Source organism: Patagioenas fasciata, chromosome 15 (genome assembly GCF_037038585.1).
Source record: "Patagioenas fasciata isolate bPatFas1 chromosome 15, bPatFas1.hap1, whole genome shotgun sequence".
In the NCBI taxonomy this organism is placed as follows: Eukaryota; Metazoa; Chordata; class Aves; order Columbiformes; family Columbidae; genus Patagioenas; species Patagioenas fasciata.
In genome coordinates, this window is record NC_092534.1 from 13,821,536 (window position 1) to 13,838,126 (window position 16,591).

The following is a 16,591-nucleotide window of genomic DNA, read 5'->3' on the forward strand; positions in this document are numbered from 1 at the left end:
CCGTCAAATTTATGAAACTTAATCAGTTAAGATGAACTCTTCCTGTTTTAAGGCCATAAAATACCAGCGCAGGGTTTTCCTGCCCTCTCTTTCAGAGTTAATTCCCTTAATATCCCTTTTTTAATCACTGCCAATGACCATCGAAACAAAGATTCGGTTTTTCTTTTTTTTATTATTATTATTATTACTTCTAGCAGACAATTTACATAAAATTCCCCATTTAAGTTAGTGATTCATAACTTCCTGCAATAAACTACTTAAGGAGCAGCTTTGGTAAAGAATGGAATGAAACAACCAACCAAAAAATAAAATAAAATAATAGAACAATCACAGCTGATTTTGAAACCAACACAATTCACCAAATTTAGATTCAAAAGAAAATCTGCCAAGCTGTATTTTCTTAGTGTTTCCAAATATTCCACCTTCCTCCTCCCTTCTCGGGTTTGTGCAGATGTGGGAGCTGCGTTCTGTCGAGCAGTTTGTCCTGCTAGATCACAGAAATCCACCTTTACATGATTCGTAGACCTTGAATAGAGGACTCTAAGGTCTTGAAAGAGAGAAAAATCTTAATCACAATCTGCGACAGTAGCCTGTGTTCAACAATTCAGTGTAAATGCTGATGTTAAGAAAACAAAGAGTAAAAAACCTGAATACTTGAGATTAGACCTATAGTCAAGCATCAGAGAGCACTACAGTCATTCACTTCAAACTCATATATGAACCAACGCGTCTATCCCCTCCCCCAAAACTGCATTAAAGCATCACCTCCATTTCTGATTTGGCTCCTGTTCCACCAGAGCTTCCTGGCGTCACAGAACAGAAATGATTCTGTTCCTAAAGGTCAGCACACAGCTCTCGGCAGTGGTGGGAGGCCAGCAGAGACCTCTCTTGGCTGGTCCTCAGTACAGCCAGGACTCGCATTATTAAATCCTTTCAGGGTTTTCCATAGAGTGCTCACTGTATTTTCTGTTTGAGGTTACTTCTTACTGCTTTGCTACGTTAATTATGAGAGGGCAGGACAATGTTCTACAGGAAGAGAGTGAGCAGAGTCCAAAGGGATGGGAGCAAGAAGAGGCTTTACCATTCCAATGATCATTCCAGCCTGATTGTGGCTGAGGTAGAAGTTGGAAAAGAATTAGTGGGATTCCTACGGGGACATTAAGCAATTGCTTTAAAAAATTAAGTCTGGATTAGCACCATCTGCTAAGCGAGGTACATCTTGAATCTTTCTTCCTTATGGAGTTCACTAATGGTCTTGAATATTCCAGTCTGGATTTCCTGCTGTTCATAAACCCTGCGCCAGGGCTGAGCCCCAGAAGAGGATGCTAGAGATCAAAAAACCACCCACCACCGCACCCAGCTCAGATAAACACCGTAGTAAAACATACCTTGAAATCCCAGATGGTCATTGCGCCATCAATGCCAGTGGTGCAGAATTTACGACAATCTCGTTTGTCTATCTCATAAATAGACACTTGGCTGAAAACAGAGAGCGATAGCTGTGACACAGACACCCATTCCAGAGAGCCAAAAAGCTGGGAAATTTCAGCTAAATTCAACTCCCACTCTCTCAAAGGGAGACAGAAGCATAGAAGGGCTTGTGCTGGATTTTTGGTACAAGGCTTCAGAAAAATAAGCAAAGAAAAAGGATGCTGACGGCTCCTTAATCGCTTGGTGACTGTAGCCTAAACATTTTTCCTTGAATAAAGATAAATTGCTTCAGAAATGTTAGCATCCTCTGGGCTCACACACTTATTTATAAATGCAAGATTTTACTCAATAAACCTGAATCAAGCCTTTTGATGAATACATACTCATGGAAATAACAACTGAAATAGGAAGCTGGTATGTGAATTCCTGCTCCAGGTGAATTTTGCTGGCTAGATTTTGCACAAGGCTTCCAACCTCTTGTGAATTATCTACATATTTGATAAGATAAACTGTGCTCAAGTTACAGAACACAATAAACATGAGCAAGCAGCAGTAGCACACATGCCATGTTAATGATTAACTTCACCAGCTTCCACGTTAAGTCCCAGAAATGTACAGCTGCTAGGGAAAGACTAAAAATCAAATGGGATACCAACTAAACCCATCTGGTATGGCAAATTTTTTGCTCTCAGAGGTTTGTGGTACGTCCTGCGACACCAAAGTGATGTGGAGGGCGCTCCTTCCCCTCCTGTTGGCGGCCAAGACACTCACGTTATACTGTTTTGGTGCAGCGTCTCCAGGGTAGTGTTACGATCTTCTGTAGTGGCTCTTTTATCCATGTTTCGGAAGCGTTCCATAGCAGAAATATTGCGCTGGATGCTCTGTTTTGGAATGTCTAGTTTGGAAACGAAGGTCAACAAGCCACGGTCATCACAGTTAAAGAGCATCGGGCAGCAGTCATGGCCCTGCAAGCATGAAAACACGTCAAGAAACATAATCAACATAATCACCTCTTTGTTTTTCTGCTGCTGTTAATCGCAGAAATGCGAAGACTGATACTATGGAAGAGCTTGCTTATTATTAACTTCATAATGTATGGTGTGTTTGCCTCTCCTAAACACTACAACGCTCTACGAGGAGAAAATAATAGACACTTACAGCCGCCACCACGCTGTTCTCAGAGACAAATGACACACTCAGGAGTGGGAGGAACTCTGTTTTCAGCTGCGAAACCCTGAACACAAGAACGTTTGTTAGAGGACTTCATTGAAACCTCTCATATTTGGCTCCAACAAAAAATAGAGACCGTTCCCACATAAGGCTTATTGGAAAAGAAGGCAGTGTAGCTCAGCTGTCCTGAGGTGACACCAGAAAGTTGTAATTTAAAATAAAAAGTTATAACTTAATGAAAGTGTCCTGAAGATCTATAACAAACATGAAGCTTTCCAGTTGAAACACTGAAATGAACCAGCATCATGTGTAACCGCAAGAGTTTATAAATACACCCCAAAAAAGGTTCAAGTTGATGAAGCTATTTCATTTGCAATATAAAACCACTTGAAGTTTTAGTGCTTGACATCATCTTTTCAGGAGAAGCAAGCCTGTATGCTAAGTCAATTTTCATAATTTTATAATAAAGGAATTCTAGAACACTTCACACTCAAACAGGTACTTATACAGCTATTAATAATTAGCAAAAAGAACATACTTACATCATATTTTTTGAGGCATCAGCAACTGACACGGTACTATCGTGACTGACCCAGGCGAGGCGGTTACCGCTGGCAGAAAAACTGACGCTGTGCACCCATCCGCCACTGCCAGCACCCCCAAATTCAGACATCAGCTGCCCAAAAGGCATTTTGGAGCCCCACGGTGTACTGGCTGGTTTTTCATCCACTTCTTTAATGTAAGCAGAAAACACCCTGCAAATAAATATTTCAGTAGGAATAAAGACATTAAAAAAACCCCTCCTGGGAGCTGCATATACCTTTTATATTGGAAACAACCAGATGCATTGTAATTCTACCAAAATAAAATACTACGGTATCTTTAAACAAGCCTCTAGCAGTTGGGAAGCTTCGGTCTCCAGAGAGAAAGCAATAGTACAAAGGGTGTAACACATAAAGGTTTCTCCTAAGTGTCATGTCTTGTATCTTTTCTCCTTTTTTCCAGAAGATGGCACAAAAACATACGTTATCATCCCATTTTCCATTGTGCTAAGATTTCCCTTTCATCATTTTGCAGTGCTAACAACTCCCAGAGTCAATTCTTCAGTAAGAGAAAAAACACCAATTGCACTGTAGAGTTAGAAGGGAATACAAACACCTACAAAATTACCCACTTTTTAAGAACATTCACTTTTTAGCAGGAGAAAAGAAAACTGATATTCTAATGCCAGCAAAGGGGCTCTGAGTCACCTTATTCTGGCTCATGACTGAAAGGCGGCCCTGAAAACCTGAAAAACCACAATGTTTTTATGTTTTTTTTTTCCCAGCACTACAACTTGCAAGATATGTTTAAGTAGGAAGCCTCCCCCTTTCATCAAATTCCTTCTGCATGATTCAGAAACGCCACAATATGGTGTTCTTGACCGTTACCATGGAAGTTACTTGGACGTCACCAGCGCAGGATTAGAGTCCATTGAACAGGAGGAGCAAGTGAGCTCTGCCATACTATTACCAGAGAAATATTTCAGTATTGATAAAAAAACTGTGATCAAATATTCATGGTTGCAGTCAAACACAAAAAGCAATTATTTAATAGGGAGTTTAAGGAAATGGTGCTTCCCCCTCTCCATTTTTTAAAACTTTCACATGTGTTGGGTATGCACTTCAAAAGGTACCTATATATTCAGCTTATTCAAATAAAGCATTTGGAACAAGAAGGGTTTAACCGCAGCTATATTAGGCACAGATTTTCAGAGAATTAAGTATGAATTTATACTCGGCTCTATCAGTTTAAATATAATCTAACGATAATCCTTCAACAAACTTAATTTTATAGAGACATCTAAAAGGACAGTTCTCCTAATGTATGGAAATAGGACAAGAGGTTTAAAGCAACAGCATTTGAGACAAGGCAGAAAAAGCATTCCCACGTAGTAAAAGACCTTGAAGATAACTGGTAAAAAGTCTTTTCCCTTACTAAAGTCTCCCTCTCTTTTAAAATCAAAACCATCCCAGCTTGAAGACCTCAGCCTTCAAAGAACACTCGGAAACGGCTTTTATTCTCACAGCAACATTGTTCCAGCCAGAATATAAAATTCACACCTATGTGGTGCTGTCAGCTATATATATATATTTCTGAAGACAAATGTAAGAGGACCTCATCCAGGTCAGCCACCAGGAAAACTGCTGAATTCCTATCAACTCGGAGCCTCTTCTGCCCCTCCATTCTTTTTCCAAAGTCTCTCCCATTTAGCTGCTGAACAGTTGGCAGTGGCTCTGGCAGATCCATTTCCTAATTTTCTTCAGAACCACATATCAGAACAGATGTAGAACTTCAGCCTCAGATATCTTTATTTTCTTTGATATGTAATTGAACATTCCCCAAAACTGGAATTCTGGAGATCTCTGCTAGTCATTTGGCAAACACAATATGCTTGCATGGTTTTGGGGAAGAAATAAAAACATAAACCCAGTACCAATCTCCATTAGTTTTTCTTTTTTAATACTTCTATATGGAGATTTCTATGATAAAACCAGCAAAATTATTAATGATTCATCCTAAACTAAAACGTTAAGCAAGAGCAGAAAGTTTCCCAAATGTTCTAAGCCAAGATATCTATTTTTTTCCAAAATATATACAAATTTTCTTAATAATAAGATGCAGGACACAATTAGTTTTCTGACAGGAAACAAAAGACTAAGCAAGGCTTCTGGAAAACACTGCAAGGAAATTAACTGAACCACATCTTGAATTTCTTAAAAAAACACACTGAAAGGTATACTGAAAAAAAATAACGCGAGCCTAACTTCTCAACCAAAACCCCAAACAGGAAACAGGAGATAATCAGGGATGTACAGAACAAGCACCAAAGCCTGTAGCTGAAGTCCAAAGTAACAGATAAATGGATACATAGGTATCTCGTTATATAGAGATATCTTGATATATAGAGATCTCAGCTGACCTCATGTCAGAGTCTCAAGATGTTTTATGAACACACACAAAAAAATTTCCACATGTGAAAAGCAGCTGCTTCCGGAAGATGAATGAGTACGTTTTACATCACATTTTTTGTGAAAGGAAGCGAACATGTATAGTTTATGTAATTAACACTGGAGACCAGGCAGGGAAGGGAGACAAATCCCCTCTTCTTCCCAGCTTTCATTTAACATCTCTCCTTACATAAAAAGGTATTAAAGGATCGAATTTAGATGCATGGGTTCCATTCTGAAATAAGGAACGTAATAGTTGGTCCCACCTCCCCCTCCCACTCCTTCTTAGTCATTTTTAGTACACACTTTGAAGCTTAAAAATTACCCTGTTACATAAGGAATTTAAGAAAAGAAGCTTTCATTATTATTCAAGGTACAAGTGATTAAGTAAAATATGAATTAAAGTCAACCACTCTGCAGACAATTCCCCATGCAGACTTCGTTGCAGTGACTCCATTACCTGGCATGGAGCAACTCACAGGACCCACTCCTCACGGTGTAATTTCATCATGTGAAAGACTATCCAACCCATCTCACATGCCCAGCTGCTTTTACCAGCCTTTTTCTTATTGTGTGTCAAAAACATTATGCTGAGTTTCATTTGGATCAATTCCTTGGCCCTGATCACTACAGGGCTGCAAGAAAGCTAAGGCTGACACTGGCAAAGGGGAGAGAACAAGTCACTCAAGGACGAAAAATCACCTTTGTAAGCATAAAGTTACTCTGATTTTCGGAATTTCACCGTCAGGATATTGTTTTTTAAACTCTAACCAGCAGTGTTGGTGTTCTATAAGATAGTACCTGCTGGCCTAATTTCCAAGTCTCTTAAGCCAGATATTTTATTTTGGTAATAACAACAGTATGCAATGAGCCATCTTCTATTTTGATAGCGAATACATCATCCACATGCCCATGCCAGCTATGAACTTGAACCACTGATTGACCTACAGATGCTTTATTTTCTCTCACCTGCACTTGAAGTCACAGGATCCCGCTGCCAGCAAAACATTGTTGGGGTGCCAGTCCAGGCTAAGAACAGTGGAACGAATGGGCTTTTTAATGTGTTTGCTCACCCACCTACATGAAAGCAGAAATAAAATTTATATGAAAATATTTTACTGGACTCCTCCAAACCTATTAAATATTTCTCAAAAAGCTCACCCCTCACCAATGACTAAGTACAGCAGTTTTGCAATAAAACTCACATTCTGCCCAAATCTTTCAAATTATCATGTACAGTCTGTGAACTTTACGTGATTATATTAATTAAAATTTTAAATATTCTAAACAAATTTACATTAAGTACATATCTCTTCACCCAAATTCTATTCCCCTTCTAACTCATTTTTATAACGCATTGGACTGAAATCCTTAATGTGGATTTTGCAGGGTAATTGCCCAGTCTCTCACATCCTCTCTCACCTCCTCTATACAGAAGAAAGACTCAAGTCAAAGTTTCTTCCTTCATTCTGGAGGGAGATGCAGGGAGGAAACATTTGTCTTTTTTCAGCAATACAGTTGTGGTAAGGAAATTTTTACTCTGCAGAAATTCTTGCACTTTTAGAAAAGCAACATATGTTTATCGTAGTCAACCAGAACACATCCACGCCAACACATATAACCTGAAAACAGGCTAAATCAAAGGCCTTTAGGTGCTAGATGATATTATAGTAAAGAAGTAAAAGAGGGAACCTTTTCCCTAAGATGTAAAAAGTCCATGAAAGAACTGATGAGGTCTATTCCTCTACATTTCCTGAAGATTTTAGGAATTAGGAAAATAGTAACCTAGTAACCACCATTAAACTCCAGGCTTTAGCTTTCCCATGCAGACCTTAAGGGTATAAATAGAAATTAAACCCAAACAGCTCACCAGTCATTTTCAGATTCAAAGTAGCATACAGATATAAGTCGAGCTCCACTTCCCACAGCAAATTTATTCTCCAAGGGAGACCATTTCACAAAGGTGGCTGCACGATTAATTCTCAGGATCACAAGGGTTGGTTTCCACACGCCGTCTTTCTGACTCCAGACATAGGCGTTACGGTCTGCGCCGCAAGTTACAATGCGATCGCTTTTGGGAGCCCAGTCAATACCTGCAATTTAGAGTTCACATTAATAAAGTTTTCCCTTTATACTGTTTGCTTTGCCATAAGCCAAAACAAAGACAATCTCACAGTCTTCTACTATAGAGATAGTTATTACTATTATATTAGTATTCCCCTTTTTCACTTATTCTCCAGGCACCATTTTAAACTGCTAAGGATAAAGGTTTTGCCCTCTAGCTTTCACCAAAATCGCAGATCCCAAATTTCCCGATTCTGGAGGATTTGTCCGTGAGGAAGCCGGCTCTGACTGGCGGCCAACAGGCGGAGCTCCGCAGCCTGAAATGGCCTGTCCACCGCAGAATTCAAACCACTGACTTGAGCAAGAGACACTTTTCAACAGCTGAAACCCAGCAATTCTAAAACTATGCACGAACCTCTAACCAAGTTGTTTGCTCACTGCCAGACTGCAGTCATGATCTAAAAGTTAAGATAACAGGGGTTTTTTTTGTTAGAAGTGGTTAATCTTTATGTACTGATACAATCCTTACATTTTTTCCATGCCTAATTAAGCTGTGCCATGAGAAAGAAACATTTACCAACAAAAATAAAAAATTCAAAGAATAAAACAAAGCATTTGATCAGCCTGCCATTGCTTCTTTCCCCTCCTATGCAATGAAGGATGTTCTCAACTGGAAAGTCTTACGGCAACACAGTTTTTCATCTTTCCTTAGCATCCTTCTTGGAGATGCAGAGTGCAATCCTTAACTCTCCTGCCACTAAATCATATTTCAATGGTTTTTCAGAACTGTATTCTGTACTCAACACGTTCCTTAAGCACACAAACAGAAAAAAGGACAAAAGTTATGGAAAGAATTTGTACTCATTTTAGCATATTATTCATATATGGTCTACTTCAAAATAGGCTTATGCTTAAAAGTTCAATTTTTGAGAGGCTAGTAGTCTGAAACCATAGCTACATGAGTCAATCTCATGCCTTTGAAATGTGGACCATCCTGTACCTCTTTCCCACCACCTCCCTTGCACCAGCATTCTTCTGACCCATAGCAAGCTCAGCTTTTTAGGCTTAGCAGAAAACTAAGCCAGCAAAAAAGAGCAAATAATGCTCTTCCTGTAAGTGAACAGGACCATCTCACCACAAATGTCTGCATCAAGACACAGGAAGGCAAAACAAGGGACCTTGTCCCCTGTGATCAGAAGCTGGAGCAACAGCAGCTGAATCACCCCTGTCAGAGGCAACACGCAGTCTGATCGGTCTCTCTTCTGCGTCTAAGCACAGTTTAAGTCTGATCTTTACGACAATCACAGCATTCAGTATTCCAAAGGTATACGCTATGCAGGAAAGCAGAGAGAGCTCTTTTCCCAAGTCATGAATATTTGGTTTCTAACACTAACAGGTACAAGAAAAATGCAGAGAAACATCTTTGGGGAACAGCACGTCATCTGTAAATTCAGCCCAAGTGACTCTTCGCAAAAGGGTACACATGGTTGTGCTCTTTGACAGCAAGAATCAGATGAATTGAATAAGATTCCTGAAAAACACTGTTGGGCAGATATTTCTGCCCATTAGTGAGTTGAGAACAGAATAAAGGATATTGCTGTTTTGGGTGAGTGCTTGTATTAATTACTTTTGTTTCCTTAGAGAATAAAGCCCTTACAGAAATACCACCATGAAAAAAAAAAAAAAGGAATATAAAAGACTATTGCAGGACAATCACGTTTTAAAAATAACACCTTGTGATTCATCGTGGCAGCTCTTCTTACATTTTCATTGTGGATCTACAGATACTCTGGGCCTGCAGTAAAATACACTCACTGATGGTTTGTCATAAGTCCAGGACTGACCACTTAAAGTGTTTATACAGTCCCTAAAAAAGGGTATTTATTGCTGTCAGAAACCATGAACCAATGCAACAGCTGGATACTTGATGCAGTTTTAATACCAGCACTTGAAAGAGAGTAGCATGTACCACCAGGAGAGTTTGACACAGAACTCAGCTGCTTCAGAAGACTGTAAGTTTATCATCATTATGTTATTATGAATGAAAAATAAGTGATAGAAAGGCTCAGTTACTCTACCAAAATGTCTGGAAATGAAATAGGGATTTTTCTTCCTAACATTCATTGCATGCGGTCCAGAAAAATGCTGCAAAGCTGTCTGTAAGTGGGCATGCCAACCTATAAAAAGATCTATTTACTCAACACTTGCAGATTTCCTGTTCCGATTCTCGACTGGGGAAAACAGGGGGTGGTCAAACCTGCTGTCTGGCACAGCACAACCTCTACTTACCTGTAATGTGGCCATTGTGTTCCTTTAGCTCGTGAGCCTTGACCCACTGGTTCCCATTCTTCTTGTAGATGTGGACTTCATGATTGTTAGGGCTAATGGCAATCTCTTGAAGAAGAAATAAAACAATTCAATAGTACAGAAGACTTTTTAGTAACAAATGCTTTACTTGGAAAGACTTTCCAGTGTAAAGCCTGTATTCTCAAATTTCAGAGCATAACATCGGTTTTGTAAACAAAGGTTCAATGGCCCTGGGTAATCTTAAATAATTACGGTTATAAAATTGTGATGAGTATACAGCACAGAAAGACATTTTGAACATAATGATCAATGTTCTCATAGAAAAGTAGGCTATTAGAGGCCTGGTTTGGGGGTATGGAAATAGAGGGTCAAAGAGGGTAAGTAGGGACAGGTCACGTTCTAACAAGGTGCAGACCAAGAGGTAAAGCCTTTTGGAACACCGGTAAGGCTAGACTTGCTCATACGCCAGAGTTCCAGTAATGGGTTTTTCAAAGTTCAGATTTAGAAAATAGGCACTTTTTGGATCATCAATGGAACATTTAATACGCAGCACTAGGTATGTGACCATACCTTTGCTAAACATGATCCAGAAAATTCCAAGATTACAAACTGACAGCAAAGAGAAAGCAGCACCAGAAAACAAACAAACAAACAAAACCAACATGTTACTTACGAGTACGGTCTCTGTTCCATGCATGGCAGGTGATTGGCTCTAGTAAAAACTGATGTAGAGACATTCCGAGTTAAAGATATTCCTATGTTGTAAAAATTGAAAAAGCTGAAAAATGTAAAATTGAAAACAAAACACTTGAAAATTAGGTAATGATTAAAACAAAATCAGCCTTCAACATTTAGCAAGGTTCTTTCAGTCCAGTGTTACAATTTACTAACAAAAGATCACAACTTACTCAGTCAACACGTTCAGGCCGCTTAAGAGCTGTCTTTGCCCTACATCCCAGTATCTTCAGTAGGCCAATGAATTTTAACTGTCCTGCTTACTAAAGCTAATTGCGATTGTCCCACTTGCTTCTTTGTGTATCATCACTGGCGAGACAGCAAGTTCTTAGGAAATCTAACAAAATTAATAATTTTACTATGGAAATAGACTACTTGGAAAAAACCCTAAAATTCTAGGGACATATCTCAGTGAATTGATTCAAATCCTGACATGTATCAAGGCTCACAAGCAGCACTACAATAACATTTTTTTCTTCTTCTTTTTTAGGAGGTTAAATTGGTGTGTCCAGAACATCCGATATGCAACTGTAATCTGCTGATTATTTGATACAGCCATTTACATGTATCCTAGGGAAAAATTATTAAGATTAGTAAGTAACTAATTGCTAATTTCTTCAAATTAATCCTAGCACTTAAGTGTTTTATAGTTAGGCTTTTGCCCCCATGAGATTCAAACACTGAAAGAATGAGCTGAATCATTCTAGTTCGTATGTATTTTAATTTGTTTAAAATAAAGCTAGACACCTAGTTTTTAATTTAACTTATAACTGCTACATGAGACAGCGCTGAATATCTGCAATTGGAGGTGCAGTGACCCACAACTACAAAGTTGTTCAAAATATCATGTTGTATTCTATGTCCTGTATGTCCAAGGTGCACAAATGGATGGAAGATAACATCGACAGAAGATAACACCGGAAAAGCTCAGTGTCACCTCTAATAATTAAAATGTGCACAGTTCAATACACAAAACTTGGATTTGTCAATTCCTTCCATAAATTCCACTAATTTTCATAGCAATTTACCCTTGGCTGATGGATCAAAGTTTTTTTTACCCCTACATATACATCTAAAAAGAATTATCTCTGTGATGTCATTCCAAGGCATCCACACCCATTATAGCCTGAAATTACAACATATCCAAGTATGGCCATGTTAGCGGAGGGCGGAGGCTTCGGGACAAGGTAGGAATTTGGAAGCAAACAGGAAACGAGCGGCAGCCCAACAGAAACTCAGGCGTGAATGAAAGATGAGTATGTTCTTAGAGCTCAGCAATTCCTACCACCCCACTCACTTAACAAATACGCTGAAAGTGCTGAATCTTGGAGCAGAGATGATACAGAACTTCGCCAATGCAAAGCATTGGAGAGACTTTTTCTTTTCCCTCCCCCCCCTCCTTTTTTTCTTTTTAAGAAAGCAAGCACTGCTATTTTAAAATTATTTACCGTTACATTTCAAATGTGCTTCAAATGTAACTTTCAACTACATGAGCTTTAATTCCAGTTGTTAATTTTAACCAGCATAATTTCATGGTTCTTCTAATAATCATATTCTACCAATCAAATGAAGCTATTAAACATATGCAGTCCTAAGCAAAATAATTAACGTATCTTTAATAGTGTGAAAAAGTAGACATAACCCAAGTTACCTTTGACCTTAGACAGCCATGACTTGAGAGTCCATGTGCTAATATAAGCAAGACAACTGCAAATTGCTTTTTCCACGATCTTGCTTTAGCACATGCCAACATTCAGTAGCACTACATTTCCATATACAGGAAAAGTTGAAGAGTTGCTCTACCAACAAGGAATGCTCAGCCTTTTCTGCTCTTTCCGAAATAAAATGTAAAAATATCCGATCTCCCCTCCCCAAGGAACGCAGCTATTTTGAAACACTTTCTAACACAACCCTGGTATTTTCTGCACAGATTTGCACTACATATGAATGATACGGTTCCATCCTAACTTCTAGTTGGGAGATTTTTGCTAACCTACACACTGCTCCCAAAGACAGACTAAACAAGCAGTATGTTCCATTCTTTCCCATTGAATGAGCTTCTTGAGCACCATAACTTGCAGCAAGCGCTGTTTTCTGTTGTGGTTTGGTAACAAGCTCATAAAAAACAACAGTGATGTGAATCTCCAAAAGCACTACTATTTCTCTGATAAGTGCAGTGCCCTTTTCTTCATGAAGTTAAATCTTAATGAAGTCTTGCAGTTACATTTATTCCTTATCAATAGATAGACAAAATCAAACTCACATTTCACACGAGAAAATGCAACGGACCCTATGACTCTTTATACAATTAACATGTAGTAAACCCCTCAATGCCTTCCTGTCAGACAACCTCAAAATCTCATATAGGAAAGGTACTGATAACTTTATTAGCCACATACTTAACATGGCTATCCCTCACCTTTTTTTAAAATGCAAAGTAACTGTCCTTGAGTTTCAATACATCTTTTTTAAAAGGGAAAAAAGAAAATTTTGCACCTCTGCACAGCAGTTCTTTCAATATATAGACTGAAAGGATGGAGGTTGGGAAGTACAGGACTCAGCTGTTGTCATCTCTCAGTGGGGTGAGAAATATGTGGTAGAAGGGCATCCCTGGACAAGCAACTAGTGAGGGTGCAGACTCAGAAGCGGAGACAGCATATGTGTGGGTGAGAGAGAGAGAAAAAGGGATCTTTTTGATCCTTGCCTGTTTTCAGAGCACCTACATCACTCCCAAACACCTAGAAGAGAAGTGCCTCTAATTAAGGGCTGCCTCCTCCCGCTGTCATTCCTCTCCGAGTCACTCAGCGCAGTGTTCCCAACGGGGTGACTCCTGCCACAGGACACCATTAGCATTACAAAGCCGACCGGTCTGGGATGGATCGCGGGCTGCGGGAGGCCCTGCGCGGGTCCCACAGGTGCACAGCGCTGCTGCCGAAGCCACGGCGGGTCAGAGCCGGGGAAGGCGGCGGCTGCCCCGCCGAGGCCCCTCCGGCTGCTCCCGCCCCGGCCCCATCACCGCCCCGTGCGGCCCCGCAAGCCCCCCTCGCAGCGGCAGGGCCAGGCACAGCCCCCCGGCCCGGGTAGGCTGAGGTGACCCACCCCCCCCCGCCATCCCCTCACACCGGCGGGCCTGCAGCCTCCCCCCCCCCGCCTCCCATCCCTCTCGGGGCCGGCCCGGCGGCACCGCGGACAGCCACCCCCCGGGGCGGGGACTCACCTGAGGCGGCGGGAGCGGAGCGGGACTCGCGGACTCTGGTCAGTCAACGCGACTCCGCTCCGGGCGGCGGGAGAGGGAGCGGCCGGGCTACGGAGGCCGAGGGGGGGGGCCCGGCACTGACAAGGGAGCCAGGAAACGCGCTCTGCGCCTGCGCGCCGCCCCGCGGGCTGCGCCTGCGCCGCCGCCGCGCTGCAAGGGCGGGGGAAGCCGGGGCGCGCCGGGGAGCCGCTCTGCGCCTGCGCGGCGGGAGGGCGGCGGGGGCGCGCGCCGGGCACGCGCCTCACACAAAGGCGGCCGGCGGGCCGTGCGCGTGCGCGGTGAGGCGATCGTTCACCCTCACGGGAGGAGCGGGCTGGGGAGGGGCTGTAAATCTCTTAAATCGGGTGCATTTCCGCACCTTGAGCACCAAGTCACCTCCCAGGAGCACAGCCCCGCAGAGGTGCTGCTTCTCCAACAGCATCGGTGAGGAAACAACAATGCTCCGTATCCATGAGCGACCGGTCACTGCCAACTCCGGGATGACTTCATCACATTGAATTCTGTCAAATACACGATTATTATATATATATATATGTGTAAAATCCTACTCAGTATTTTGTAAAGCTACATAATTTTTAACGACAACAATATTTTCCTGTCATTGCTGCCTCTCTCCTCCACCCCATCCCCGGCTACGGACAGCACCACCACACTCCTTAATTGTAACTGTATCGGTTTTCCTGAGACTCCCATAAACGTTTTAACTAACAAAATGGTGGATACCAAGAGTTTAAAGCTCTGAGTTTATTACATACATCATGAGTTTGAGGCCACCTGAGCTGGGGCTTGGCAGTGCCAGGGAAAAGCCAGAGGCTGGAGAAGGAGGTTGTGAGGGGTTGAAGGGAGATCATTTGGGCTTCTTCAGCAGAGGCTGACTTAGAGCTGCAGAGCTGCCACATCAGGAGACTTTGTGACCTTCCTCCCTTTTGAAGGATGGAAGGAAGGGTTGTGAAGCATTGGAACAGGCTGCCCAAGGAAGTGGTAGAGTCACCATCCCTGGAGATGTTTAAAAGACGTATAGATAAGGCTCTTAAGGACATGGGTTAGTGGCTAGATTTTGGTTATGGTTGGATTCAATGATCTTAAGGGTCTCTTCCAACCAAAATGATTCTATGATTCTATGAAGGCGCTCTCCACTGCAGGGGCTGACAATCCTGTCCAACTCATTCAGATCTTGAAGGGCCTTCCCTTCTCTCTGGCTGGAATATAGAAAGAAGTATATTCACAGTACTTTGCCCTATGTTTTATTGCCTTGAGGAGCTGCTTGCTGTTTAGAGTCTTGTGGTTTGGCCCCTGTAAAACTCCATTGCCTCTGAGGTTTTTTGAGCTCAAGTACAAGGAAAAAAAAAGGCAAGTGGGGGTGTCATGGTTGAGACATATTGGTGGGGACATATGGGTGACTTGCAGTCCCCCCATTGTGGGGGACTACGGTGGGTCTGTGGATTCCCTGATGTGAGGGGAATGGGGACATATTGGTGACTTGCAGATATACTGAGGAGCAATAGAGTAGTGAGTTTAATTTTGAGTCTGAGAGCAAATAAACAGTCCGTAAGCATCTAGAAGGAAACAAGAAGGTGAATGCTAGCCGGTATGGCTTTGTTGTGAATGAATTGAGCCAATCTAATTTCCTTTTCTGGCAGCATAACAGGGCTTGCAGATAAGGGAGAAGCACTATAAGTCATATATCTTGATTTTTAGTAGAGCTTCTGACACTGGCTTGCAGGATATTCTAATAATAAACTGGGAAACCAGTCTAGATGATACTGCTCTGAGGGAGTTGCAAAACTGGTTGAGGAAAAATGTACTTGATATGAGTGCTTGTACAGGGAATTACCCTGGGTCCATTACTCATCCATGATGAAACAGAGTGTAATTACTGCATTTGAAGATGAGATCAAGTTAGAAGGCAGAATAAACACAATCACAGAACTAGGACTCAAAATGAGAGCTCTGTGGAAAAAATAGGATGCAGCTCAGTAGCAGGTGCACTGCTATACAATTTAACATGATCAGCTGCAGAATTACAAGACTGGGAAGAATTGGACAGGAAAGGATGGAGGGGCTGCCGTGGATCATCAACTGAATAGGAGTCTATAACATCTTGCTGTTGCAGAACGCCGTGCAGGTCCATATAGGTAAGAAAATGATAGGAACCCAGGAATCCTGCTCTGCTGAGCTGTGATAGAAGAGTATGTCCTGTCCCGGGCCCCGCTCAAGAGAAATATGGAAATCTGGAGAAAACGGTGGCAATAATGATTGGAGTCTTTGAACACGTGAGTTTTGCTGAGCCTGTTGAAAGGGCAGAAAACCCAGGGAAAATGTGGTAAGCCTTCAAACAGATAAAAGGCTGCTGCTCTGAGGAAAGGAACAATTTGTTCTCTTACGTCTGCTGCGGGTAGGGCAAGAAGTCATAAACTAAGATAACAGCAAGGCAGATCTAGGTTACAGTGAAAAGAATTCTCAGTGATTCCTTTGAAGTGCCAAGTCCCGTGTTGGACTTGGCAGGATGAAGGGCTCATCTTACGGTTTTTAAGAATGGATCAGATGAATATTTGTCAGAATGGCAAAAGTGCAATATAAGATCTTGCATTTGGGAAGGAGCCTCGAGTCAGCGGTCTCCTAAATGAGTGTTACTATG

At 41.6% G+C, this 16,591-nt stretch overlaps 1 protein-coding gene across 3 annotated transcripts; it reads right to left on the reverse strand.

Moving 5' to 3' along the window:
* Positions 1 to 152: 152 nt before the first annotated feature.
* On the reverse strand, positions 153 to 14,067 carry ARPC1A (actin related protein 2/3 complex subunit 1A). 3 transcript variants are annotated; one of them, XM_071815004.1, is made up of 11 exons: positions 13,915 to 14,067; positions 13,194 to 13,435; positions 10,636 to 10,740; positions 9,945 to 10,049; positions 7,462 to 7,684; positions 6,561 to 6,668; positions 3,144 to 3,356; positions 2,590 to 2,665; positions 2,203 to 2,396; positions 1,389 to 1,479; positions 153 to 547 (listed from the first exon to the last, which is right to left on the reverse strand). In XM_071815004.1, exons 3-11 carry the CDS (start codon positions 10,697 to 10,699, stop codon positions 509 to 511), a joined length of 1,113 nt encoding a protein of 370 aa, XP_071671105.1. In that variant the 5' UTR covers positions 10,700 to 10,740; positions 13,194 to 13,435; positions 13,915 to 14,067; the 3' UTR covers positions 153 to 508. The 3 variants fall into 3 exon arrangements, with proteins under 3 accessions (XP_071671105.1, XP_065706909.1, XP_065706908.1); XM_065850837.2 differs by lacking the exon at positions 13,194 to 13,435 and having other exon boundaries at positions 10,636 to 10,717; XM_065850836.2 differs by lacking the exon at positions 13,194 to 13,435.
* Between the last annotated feature and the right edge of the window lie 2,524 nt (positions 14,068 to 16,591).

What these genes read in the sequence shown, in the direction of transcription:
- ARPC1A (XM_065850837.2), bottom strand. Translation starts at nt 10,699, where the DNA reads ATGTCTCTACATCAGTTTTTACTAGAGCCAATCACCTGCCATGCATGG. An exon ending in ACACAATGGCCACATTACAG is followed by an intron (nt 7,685 to 9,944) that starts GTAAGTAGAGGT and finishes TCTAAATTGCAG; the next exon opens with GTATTGACTGGGCTCCCAAA. An exon ending in TCCTGTGACTTCAAGTGCAG is followed by an intron (nt 3,357 to 6,560) that starts GTGAGAGAAAAT and finishes ATTTATTTGCAG; the next exon opens with GGTGTTTTCTGCTTACATTA.